This window comes from Oncorhynchus masou, chromosome 11, assembly GCF_036934945.1.
Source record: "Oncorhynchus masou masou isolate Uvic2021 chromosome 11, UVic_Omas_1.1, whole genome shotgun sequence".
NCBI lineage: Eukaryota > Metazoa > Chordata > Actinopteri > Salmoniformes > Salmonidae > Oncorhynchus > Oncorhynchus masou.
The window spans coordinates 776,979-791,572 of NC_088222.1; the positions used below are offsets into that span (position 1 = coordinate 776,979).

A 14,594-nucleotide genomic window follows, 5' to 3' on the forward strand; every position below is an offset into this window, starting at 1 on the left:
GAGGGTCCCTGGTTCGCGCCAGAGTATGGGCGAGGGGCCGGTCTAAAGTTATACTTACATATACACACCATCCTGTATAACTACTGTCGATACACACCATCCTATATAACTACTGTCTATACACACCATCCTATATCACTACTGTCTATGCACACCATCCTATATAACTACTGTCTACACACACCACCCTATATAACTACTGTCTATACACACCATCCTATATAACTACTGTCTACACACCATCCTATATAACTACTGTCTATACACACCATCCTATATAACTACTGTCTATACACACCATCCTATATACCTACTGTCTATCCACACCATCCTGTATAACTACCGTCTATACACACCATCCTATATAACTACTGTCTATGCTGTCTATACACACCATCCTATATAACTACTGTCTATACACACCATCCTATATAAATACTGTCTATACACACCATCCTATATAACTACTGTCTATACACACCATCCTATATAACTACTGTCTATACACACCATCCTATATAACTACTGTCTACACACACAACCCTATATAACTACTGTCTATACACACCACCCTCTACTGTCTATACACACCATCCTATATAACTACTGTCTATACACACCATCCTATATAACTACTGTCTATACACACCATCCTATATACCTACTGTCTATCCACACCATCCTATATAACTACTGTCTATACACCATCCTATATAACTACTGTCTATACACACCATCCTATATAACTACTGTCTATACACACCATCCTATATAACTACTGTCTATACACACCATCCTATATAACTACTGTCTATACACACCATCCTATATAACTACTGTCTATCCACACCATCCTGTATAACTACCGTCTATACACACCATCCTATATAACTACTGTCTATACACACCATCCTATATAACTACTGTCTATACACACCATCCTATATAACTACTGTCTATACATACACCATCCTATTAACTACTGTCTACACACACCATCCTATATAACTACTGTCTATACACACCATCCTATATACCTACTGTCTATCCACACCATCCTGTATAACTACCGTCTATACACAACACCCTATATAACTACTGTCTATACCTTCAATAAACACCATCCTATATAACTACTGTCTATACACACCAACCTATATAACTACTGTCTACACACCATCCTAAATAACTCTGTCTATACACACCACCCTATATAACTACTGTCTATACACACCACCCTATATATCTACTGTCTACACACCATCCTATATAACTACTGTCTACACACCATCCTATACAACTACTGTCTACACACACCACCCTATATAACTACTGTCTACACACACCATCCTATATAACTACTGTCTATACACACCATCCTATATAACTACTGTCTATACACACCATCCTATATAACTACTGTCTATACACACCATCCTATATAACTACTGTCTACACACACCATCCTATATAACTACTGTCTACACACACCACCCTAAATAACTACTGTCTACACACACCATCCTATATAACTACTGTCTATACACACCATCCTATACAACTACTGTCTATACACACCATCCAATATAACTACTGTCTATACACACCATCCTATATATAACTACTGTCTATACACACCATCCTATACAACTACTGTCTACACACACCACCCTATATAACTACTGTCTACACACACCATCCTATATAACTACTGTCTATACACACCATCCTATACAACTACTGTCTATACACACCATCCTATACAACTACTGTCTACACACACCACCCTATATAACTACTGTCTACACACAACATCCTATATAACTACAGTCTATACACACCATCCTATATAACTACTGTCTATACACACCATCCTATATAACTACTGTCTACACACACCACCCTATATAACTACTGTCTATACACACCATCCTATATAACTACCGTCTATATACACCACCCTATATAACTACTGTCTACACACCATCCTATATAACTACTGTCTATACACACCATCCTATATAACTACTGTCTATGCACACCATCCTATATAACTACTGTCTACACACACCACCCTATATAACTACTGTCTATACCGTCTATACACACCATCCTATATAACTACTGTCTACACACCATCCTATATAATTACTGTCTATACACACCATCCTATATAACTACTGTCTATACACACCATCCTATATAACTACTGTCTATACACACCATCCTATATAACTACTGTCTATACACACCATCCTATATAATTACTGTCTATACACACCATCCTATATAACTACTGTCTATATGTAACGGATGTGAAACGGCTACTTAGTTAGCAGTGTGCACTAAATAGCGTTTCAATCGGTGATGTCACTTGCCCTGAGACCTTGATACACACCATCCTATATAACTACTGTCTATGGGCACACCACCCTATATAAACTACTGTCGATACACACCATCCTATATAACTACTGTCTATACACACCATCCTATATCACTACTGTCTATGCACACCATCCTATATAACTACTGTCTACACACACCACCCTATATAACTACTGTCTATACACACCATCCTATATAACTACTGTCTACACACCATCCTATATAACTACTGTCTATACACACCATCCTATATAACTACTGTCTATACACACCATCCTATATACCTACTGTCTATCCACACCATCCTGTATAACTACCGTCTATACACACCATCCTATATAACTACTGTCTATGCTGTCTATACACACCATCCTATATAACTACTGTCTATACACACCATCCTATATAACTACTGTCTATACTGTCTATACACACCATCCTATATAACTACTGTCTACACACACCATCCTATATAACTACTGTCTATGCACACCATCCTATATAACTACTGTCTACACACACAACCCTATATAACTACTGTCTATACCGTCTATACACACCATCCTATATAACTACTGTCTATACACACCATCCTATATAACTATTGTCTACGCACACCATCCTATATGACTACTGTCTATATACACCACCCTATATAACTACTGTCTACACACCATCCTATATAACTACTGTCTATACACACCATCCTATATCACTACTGTCTATGCACACCATCCTATATAACTACTGTCTACACACACCACCCTATATAACTACTGTCTATACCGTCTATACACACCATCCTATATAACTACTGTCTACACACCATCCTATATAATTACTGTCTATACACACCACCCTATATAACTACTGTCTATACACACCATCCTATATAATTACTGTCTATACACACCATCCTATATAACTACTGTCTATATGTAACGGATGTGAAACGGCTAGCTTAGTTAGCAGTGTGCACTAAATAGCGTTTCAATCGGTGATGTCACTTGCCCTGAGACCTTGAAGTTGTAGTTCCCATTGCTATGCAAGGGCCACCCTTTAACTACTGGAGCGATCCTATATACGATGCTTCGTGGGTGTCAGTTGTTGATATAAGATCCCTGGTTCTATATGGGCACCATCCTAAATAATACTTACTATACACACCATCCTGTATAACTACTGTCGATACACACCATCCTATATAACTACTGTCTATACACACCATCCTATATAAATACTATCTATATGTACACGGATCCTATATAACTACTGTCTATACACACCATCCTATATAGTTCCCACTCTGCAAGGGCCGTGGCTCGATACACACCATCCTATATAACTACTGTCTAAAGTCATACTTACATATACACACCATCCTATATAACTACTGTCTATACACACCATCCTATATAACTACTGTCTATACACACCATCCTATATAACTACTATCTATACAAACCATCCTATTATAACTACTGTCTATACACACCATCCTATATAACTACTGTCTATACACACCACCCTATATAACTACTGTCTATACACCATCCTATATAACTACTGTCTATACACACCATCCTATATAACTACTGTCTATACACACCATCCTATATAAATACTATCTATACACACCATCCTATATAACTACTGTCTATACACACCATCCTATATAACTACTGTCTATACACACCATCCTATATAACTACTGTCTACACACACCACCCTATATAACTACTGTCTATACACACCACCCTATATAACTACTGTCTATACACACCACCCTATATAACTACTGTCTATACACACCATCCTATATAACTACTGTCTATACACACCATCCTATATAACTACTGTCTATACACACCATCCTATATACCTACTGTCTATCCACACCATCCTGTATAACTACCGTCTATACACACCATCCTATATAACTACTGTCTATGCTGTCTATACACACCATCCTATATAACTACTGTCTATACACACCATCCTATATAACTACTGTCTATACTCTCTATACACACCATCCTATATAACTACTGTCTACACACACCATCCTATATAACTACTGTCTATACACACCACCCTATATACCTACTGTCTATCCACACCATCCTGTATAACTACCGTCTATACACACCATCCTATATAACTACTGTCTATGCTGTCTATACACACCATCCTATATAACTACTGTCTATACACACCATCCTATATAACTACTGTCTATACACACCATCCTATATAACTACTGTCTATACACACCATCCTATATAACTACTGTCTATACACACCATCCTATATAACTACTGTCTATATACACCATCCTATATAACTACTGTCTACACACCATCCTATATAACTACTGTCTATACACACCATCCTATATAACTACTGTCTATACACACCATCCTATATAACTACTGTCTATACACACCATCCTATATAACTACTGTCTATATACACACCATCCTATATAAATACTATCTATACACACCATCCTATATAACTATTGTCTACGCACACCATCCTATATAACTACTGTCTATATACACCACCCTATATAACTACTGTCTACACACACCACCCTATATAACTACTGTCTATACCGTCTATACACACCATCCTATATAATTACTGTCTATACACACCATCCTATATAACTACTGTCTATATGTAACGGATGTGAAACGGCTAGCTTAGTTAGCAGTGTGCACTAAATAGCGTTTCAATTGGTGATGTCACTTGCCCTGAGACCTTGAAGTAGTAGTTCCCATTGCTCTGCAAGGGCCGTGGCTTTTGTGGAGCGATGGGTAACGATGCTTCGTGTGTGTCAGTTGTTGATGTGTGCAGAGGGTCCCTGGTTCGCGCCCGAGTATGGGCGAGGGGCCGGTCTAAAGTTATACTTACATATACACACCATCCTGTATAACTACTGTCGATACACACCATCCTATACATAATCTATAACTGTCTATACATACCATCCTATATAACTACTGTCTATACACATCCATCCTATATAACTACTGTCTATACACACCATCCTATATAACTACTGTCTATACACACCATCCTATATAACTACTGTCTATACACACCACCCTCCTATATAACTACTGTCTATACACACCATCCTATATAACTACTGTCTATACACACCATCCTATATAACTACTGTCTATACACACCATCCTATATAACTATGCTGTCTATACACACCATCCTATATAACTACACACCATCCTATATAACTACTGTCTATACTGTCTATACACACCATCCTATATAACCATCCTATATAACTGTCTATACACCATCCTATATAACTACTGTCTATACATCCTGTATAACTCCTATAAATAACCACTGTCTATACACACCATTCTATATAACTACTGTCTATACTGTCTAACCCTAACCCATCCTATATAACTACTGCTGTATGTATTGTTTTGTATTGTTAGATATCCTGCCCTCTTGAGGATAGAAACATAAGCATTTCACCTGCGATAACATCTGCAAAATGTGTACGACTAATCAATTGGATTTAACATCCGATGGTCTGTGAATCTCCTGGCTGAAGGCTTTCTCTATGGTTTGTTGTATCCGTCCATGTTGACAGCAACCCTCCTCTGCCCTCGTGCTTCCCAGGGTGAGAAAGATATAAAAGGAATAACAGGATTAACACCTGGAGACAGATGTATCAAAGTAGGAGTGCTGATCTCTGATCCGTTCTCCCTTGTAATCATAATGAATAAGATGATATGGACTGGGGGACCTGATCCTAGACCAGCACTCCTACTCAGTCACTTTGTAGACCAGACCTTACCTGGACCCAGGGGTAGGTGAAGCCTAGATCCACCATCAGTTCTGCCCACTTGTCAATCACTTTGACGATGTCAGGAAGCGTCATGAGAGGCAGTGTGACGTCAGACCAGGGGTGGAAACACATCACCTTGCTGACAAACAAACAACAACAATAAACAACATCACCTTGCTGACAAACAACATTGCATAACCTTACTGAGAAACAACATCACATCACCTTGCTGACAAACATCACATCACCTAGCTGACAAACAACATCACATCACCTTGCTGACAAACATCACCTTGCTGACAAACATCACATCACCTAGCTGACAATACAACATCACCTTGCTGACAAACATCACATCACCTTGCTAACAAACATCACATCACCTAACTGACAAAAAACATCACATCACCTAGCTGACAAACATCACATGACCTTGCTGACAAACATCACCTTGCTGACAAACAACATCACATCACCTTGCTGACAAACATCACATCACCTTGCTGACAAACATCACATCACCTTGCTGACAAACATCACATCACCTAGCTGACAAACAACATCACATCACCTAGCTGACAAACATCATCACATCACCTTGCTGACAAACATCACATCACCTTGCTGACAAACATCACATCACCTTGCTGACAAACATCACCTTGCTGACAAACAACATCACCAGATCACCTAGCTGACAAACATCACATCACCTTGCTGACAAACAACATCACATCACCTTGCTGACAAACAACATCACATCACCTAGCTGACAAACAACATCACAAGATCACCTAGCTGACAAACATCACATCACCTTGCTGACAAACAACATCACATCACCTTGCTGACAAACATCACCTTGCTGACAAACAATATCACATCACCTAGCTGACAAACAACATCACCAGATCACCTAGCTGACAAACATCACATCACCTTGCTGACAAACAACATCACATCACCTTGCTGACAAACAACATCACATCACCTAGCTGACAAACAACATCACATCACCTTGCTAACAAACATCACCTTGATGACAAACATCACATCACCTAGCTGACAAACAACATCACATCACCTAGCTGACAAACAACATCACCTAGCTGACAAACAACATCACATCACCTAGCTGACAAACATCATCACATCACCTTGCTGACAAACATCACATCACCTTGCTGACAAACATCACCTTGCTGACAAACAATATCACATCACCTAGCTGACAAACAACATCACCATCACATCACATGCTAACAAACATCACATCACCTTGCTGACAACATCACATCACCTTGCTGACAAACAACATCACATCACCTAGCTGACAAACAACATCACCTACATCACATCACCTGCTGACAAACATCAAACATCAAACAATATCATCACCTTGCACAAACAATGCTGACAAACATCACATCACCTAGCTGACAAACAACATCACATCACCTTGCTGACAAACAACATCACATCACCTAGCTGACAAACAACATCACATCACCTAGCTGACAAACATCATCACCTAGCTCAAACCTAGCTGACAAACAACATCACCTAGCTGACAAACAACATCACATCACCTAGCTGACAAACAATATCACATCACCTTGCTGACAAACAACATCACCTAGCTGACAAACAACATCACATCACCTAGCTGACAAACAATATCATCACCTAGCTGACAAACAACATCACATCACCTAGCTGACAAACAACATCACATCACCTTGCTGACAAACAACATCACCTCACCTAGCTGACAAACATCATCACATCACCTTGCTGACAAACAACATCACCTTGCTGATCACCTCACCTAGCTGACAAACAACATCACATCACCTAGCTGACAAACATCACCACATCACCTAGCTGACAAACAACATCACATCACCTTGCTGACAAACAACATCACCTAGCTGACAAACAACATCACATCACCTAGCTGACAAACAATATCACATCACCTAGCTGACAAACAACATCATATCACCTAGCTGACAAACAACATCACATCACCTTGCTGACAAACAACATCACCTAGCTGACAAACATCATCACATCACCTTGCTGACAAACAACATCACATCACCTAGCTGACAAACAACATCACATCACCTTGCTGACAAACAACATCACATCACCTTGCTGACAAACAACATCACCTAGCTGACAAACATCATCACATCACCTTGCTGACAAACAACATAATCACCTAGCTGACAAACAACATCACATCACCTAGCTGACAAACAATATCACATCACATCACCTTGCTGACAAACAACATCACCTAGCTGACAAACAATATCACATCACCTTGCTGACAAACAAACAACAGCAATAAACAACATCACCATGATGACAAACAACATCATCACATCACCTTGCTGACAGACAACATCACATCACCTTGCTGACAAACAACATCACCTTGCTGACAAACAACATCACATCACCATGATGACAAACAACTATAAACAACATCACCTTGCTGACAAACAACATCACATCACCATGCTGACAAACAAACACCAACAATAAACAACATCACCATGATGACAAACAACAACAATAAACAACATCACCTTGCTGACAAACATCATCATCACATCACTTTGCTGACAGACAACATCACATCACCTAGCTGACAGACAACATCACCTTGCTGACAAACAACAAAAAACAACATCACCTTGCTGACAAACAAACAACAATAAACAACATCACCATGATGACAAACATCACATCACCTAGCTGACAGACAACATCACCTTGCTGACAAACAAACAACAATAAACAACATCACCTTGCTGACAAAAAACATCACCTTGCTGACAAACAACATCATCACATCACCTTGCTGACAAACAACATCATCACATCACTTAGCTGACAAATAACATCATTACATAACCTTGCTGACAAACAACATCATCACATCACCTAGCTGACAAACAACATCATCACATCACCTTGCTGACAAACAACATCACATCACCTCGCTTACAGACAACATCACCTTGCTGACAAACAAACAACAATAAACAACATCACCTTGCTGACAAAAAACATCATCACATCACCTTGCTGACAAACATCACCTTGCTGACAAACAATATCATCACCTAGCTGACAAACAACATCACATCACCTTGCTGACAAACAACATCATCACCTAGCTGACAAACAACATCACATCACCTCGCTGACAAACAACATCACATCACCTAGCTGACAAAAACATCACCTAGCTGACAAACATCATCACATCACCTTGCTGACAAACAACAAATCATCACAAACAACATCACATCACCTAGCTGACAAACAATATCACATCACATCACCTTGCTGACAAACAACATTACCTAGCTGACAAACAATATCACATCACCTTGCTGACAAACAAACAACAACAATAAACAACATCACCATGATGACAAACAACATCATCACATCACCTTGCTGACAGACAACATCACATCACCTTGCTGACAAACAACATCACCTTGCTGACAAACAACATCACATCACCTTGCTGACAAACAACATCACATCACCATGCTGACAAACAAACACCAACAATAAACAACATCACCATGATGACAAACAACAACAATAAACAACATCACCTTGCTGACAAACATCATCATCACATCACTTTGCTGACAGACAACATCACATCACCTAGCTGACAGACAACATCACCTTGCTGACAAACAACAAAAAACAACATCACCTTGCTGACAAACAAACAACAATAAACAACATCACCATGATGACAAACATCACATCACCTAGCTGACAGACAACATCACCTTGCTGACAAACAAACAACAATAAACAACATCACCTTGCTGACAAAAAACATCACCTTGCTGACAAACAACATCATCACATCACCTTGCTGACAAACAACATCATCACATCACCTAGCTGACAAATAACATCATTACATCACCTTGCTGACAAACAACATCATCACATCACCTAGCTGACAAACAACATCATCACATCACCTTGCTGACAAACAACATCACATCACCTCGCTTACAGACAACATCACCTTGCTGACAAACAAACAATAAACAACATCACCTTGCTGACAAACAATATCATCACCTAGCTGACAAACATCACCTTGCTGACAAACAATATCATCACCTAGCTGACAAACAACATCACATCACCTTGCTGACAAACATCACCACATCACCTAGCTGACAAACAACATCACATCACCTAGCTGACAAACAACATCACATCACCTAGCTGACAAACAATATCACATCACCTAGCTGACAAACAACATCACATCACCTAGCTGACAAACATCATCACATCACCTTGCTGACAAACAACATCACATCACCTAGCTGACAAACAATATCACATCACCTAGCTGACAAACAACATCACATCACCTTGCTGACAAACAACATCACCTAGCTGACAAACAATATCACATCACCTTGCTGACAAACAAACAACAACAATAAACAACATCACCATGATGACAAACAACATCATCACATCACCTTGCTGACAAACAACATCACCTTGCTGACAAACAACATCACATCACAACATCAACTTGAAACAAACAACAAAAAAACAACATCACCTTGACAAACAAACAACAATAAACAACATCACCATGATGACAAACATCACATCACCTTGCAAACAACATCAACTAGCTGACAAACAATATCACATCACCTTGCTGACAAACAAACAACAACAATAAACAACATCACCATGATGACAAACAACATCATCACATCAACTAAACAACATCACCATGATGACAAACAACAACAATAAACAACATCAACTTGCTGACGAACATCATCATCACATCACATTGCTGACAGACAACATCACATCACCTTGCTGACAAACAAACAACAACAATAAACAACATCACCTTGCTGACAAAAAACATCACCTTGCTGACAAACAACATCATCACATCACCTTGCTGACAAACAACATCATCACATCACCTAGCTGACAAACAACATCATTACATCACCTCATCATAGGTACACTTCAACTATGACAGACAAAATGAGAAACAAAATCCAGAAAATCACGTTGTACGATTTTTTATGAATTTATTTGCAAATTATGGTGGAAAGTAAGTATTTGGTCACCTACAAACAAGCAAGATTTCTGGCTCTCACAGACCTATAACTTCTTCTTTAAGAGGCTCCTCTGTCCTCCACTCGTTACCTGTATTAATGGCACCAGTTTGAACTTGTTATCAGTATAAAAGACACGTGTCCACAACCTCAAACAGTCACACTCCAAACTCCACTATGGCCAAGACCAAAGAGCTGTCAAAGGACACCAGAAACAAAATTATAGACCTGCACCAGGCTGGGAAGACTGAATCTGCAATAGGTAAGCAGCTTGGTTTGAAGAAATCAACTGTGGGAGCAATTATTAGGAAATGGAAGACATACAAGACCACTGATAATCCCTCGATCTGGGGCTCCACGCAAGATCTCACCCCGCGGGGTCAAAATGATCACAAGAACGGTGAGCAAAAATCCCAGGACCACACGGGGGGACCTAGTGAATGACCCGCAGAGAGCTGGGACCAAAGTAACAAAGCCTACCATCAGTAACACATTACGCCGCCAGGGACTCAAATCCTGCAGTGCCAGACGTGTCCCCCTGCTTAAGCCAGTACATGTCCAGGCCCGTTTGAAGTTTGCTAGAGAGCATTTGGATGATCCAGAAGAAGATTGGGAGAATGTCATATGGTCAGATGAAACCAAAGTAGAATGTTTTGGTGAAAACTCAACTCGTCGTGTTTGGAGGACAAAGAATGCTGAGTTGCATCCAAAGAACACCATACCTACTATGAAGCATGGGGGTGGAAACATCATGCTTTGGAGCTGTTTTTCTGCAAAGGGACCAGGATGACTGATCCGTGTAAAGGAAAGAATGAATGGGGCCATGTATCGTGAGATTTTGAGTGAAAACCTCCTTCAATCAGCAAGGGCATTGAAGATGAAACGTGGCTGGGTCTTTCAGCATGACAATGATCTCAAACACACCGCCCGGGCAACGAATGAGTGGCTTCGTAAGAAGCATTTCAAGGTCCTGGAGTGGCCTAGCCAGTCTCCAGATCTCAACCCATAGAAAATCTTTGGAGGAAGTTGAAAGTCCATGTTGCTCTAGAGGAGATATGCATGGAGGAATGGGCCAAAATACCAGCAACAGTGTGTGAAAACCTTGTGAAGACTTACAGAAAACGTTTGACCTCTGACATTGCCAACAAAGGGTATATAACAAAGTATTGAGATAAACTTTTGTTATTGACCAAATACTTATTTTCCACCATAATTTGCAAATAAATTCATTAAAAATCCTACAATGTGATTTCCTGGGATAAAAATTCTCATTTTGTCTGTCATAGTTTAAGTGTACCTATGATGAAAATTACAGGCCTCTCTCATCTTTTTAAGTGGGAGAACTTGCACAATTGGTGGCTGACTAAATACTTTTTTGCCCCACAGTATATATACAGTTGAAGTCGGAGGTTTACATACACCTTAGCCAAATACATTTAAACTCCTGAATTCCTGACATTTAATCCTACTAAAAATTCCCTATTTTAGGTCAGTTAGGATCACCACTTTATTTTAAGAATGTGAAATGTCAGAATAATAGTAGAGAGAATTATTTATTTAAGCTTCATCTCATCACATTCCCTGTGGGTCAGAAGTTTACATTAGTATTTGGTAGCATTGCCTTTAAATGGTTTAACTTGGGTCAAATGTTTCAGGTATCCTTCCACAAGCTTCCCACAATACGTTGGGTGAATTTCGGTCCATTCCACCTGACAGAGCTGGTGTAACTGAGTCAGGTTTGTAGGCCTCCTCACTCGCACACGCTTTTTCAGTTCTACCCATACATTTTCTATAGGATTGAGGTCAGGGCTTTGTGATGGCCACTCCAATACCTTGAATTCGTTGTCCTTAAGCCATTTTGCCACAACTTTGGAAGTATACTTGGGGTCATTGTCCATTTGGAAGACCCATTTGCAACCAAGCTTTAACTTCCTAAATGATGTCTTGCGATGTTGCTTCAATCTATCCATGTAATTTTCCTCCCTCGTGATGCCATCTATTTTGTGAAGTGCACTAGTCCCTCCTGCAGCAAAGCACCCCCACAACATGATGCTGCAACCCCCGTGCTTCACGGTTGGGATGGTGTTCTTCGGCTTGCAAGCCTCCTCCTTTTACCTCCAAACATAGCGATGGTCATTATGGCCAAACAGTTCTAATTTTGTTTCATCAGACCAGAGGACATTTCTTCAAAAAGTACGATCTTTGTCCCCATGTGCAGTTGCAAGCTGTAGTCTGGCTTTTTTATGGCGGTTTTGGAGCAGTGGCTTCTTCCTTGCTGAGCGGCCTTTCAGGTTATGTCGATGTTGGACTCGTTTTACTGTGGATATATTTACATTTGTATATTTACATGGTTTCCTCCAGCATCTTCACAAGGTCCTTTGCTGTTGTTCTGGGAATGATTTGCACTTTTCACACCAAACTACTTTCATCTGTAGGAGACAGAATGAGTCTCTTTCCTGAGAGGTATGAAGGCTGTGTGGTCACATGGTGTTTATACTTGCGTACTATCGTTTGTACAGATGAACATGGTACCTTCAGGCATTTAGAAATGGCTGATTTCTTTTGATTTTCCCATGATGTCAAGCAAAGAGGCACTGAGTTTGAAGGTAGGCCTTGAAATACATCCACAGGTACACCTCCAATTGACTCAAATGATGTCAATTAGCCTATCAGAAGCTTCTAAAGCCATGACATAATTTTCTGGAATTTTCCAAGCTGTTTAAAGGCACAGTCAACTTAATGTATGTAAACTTCTGACCCACTGGAATTGTGATACAATGAATTATAAGTGAAATAATCTGTATGTAAACAATTGTTGTAAGACAATTGTCATGCACAAAGTAGATGTCCTAACCGATTTGGCAAAACTGTAGTTTGTTAAAAAAAAATTGTGGAGTGGTTGAAAAAGGAGTTTTAATGACTCCAACCTAAGTAATGACTCCAACCTATCTTCCGACTTCAACACTATGTATATATGTAGGTAGGTAGGCAGGCAGATAGGCTATTAAGGCTATTCCATGCGAGAACTTTACAAGAAACTGAAGATCTCGTACAACGCAGTGTACTACTCCCTTCACAGAACAGCACAAACTGGCTCTAACCAGAATAGAAAGAGGAGTGGGAGGCCCCTGTGCACAACTGAGCAAGAGGACAAGTACATTAGAGTGTCTAGTTTGAGAAACAAACGCCTCACATTACCTTAACTGGCAGCT

At 39.7% G+C, this 14,594-nt stretch overlaps 1 protein-coding gene across 2 annotated transcripts in view; it reads right to left on the reverse strand.

Moving 5' to 3' along the window:
- The window catches only part of galt (galactose-1-phosphate uridylyltransferase), a 186,654-nt gene that overhangs the window by 155,370 nt on the left and 16,690 nt on the right, over window positions 1-14,594 (reverse strand). For both annotated transcript variants that reach the window (XM_064977214.1, XM_064977213.1), the window contains exon 4: window positions 6,230-6,359. In XM_064977214.1, the coding sequence (XP_064833286.1) occupies window positions 6,230-6,359 (130 nt within the window). The remainder of the gene's footprint in view (window positions 1-6,229; window positions 6,360-14,594) is intronic.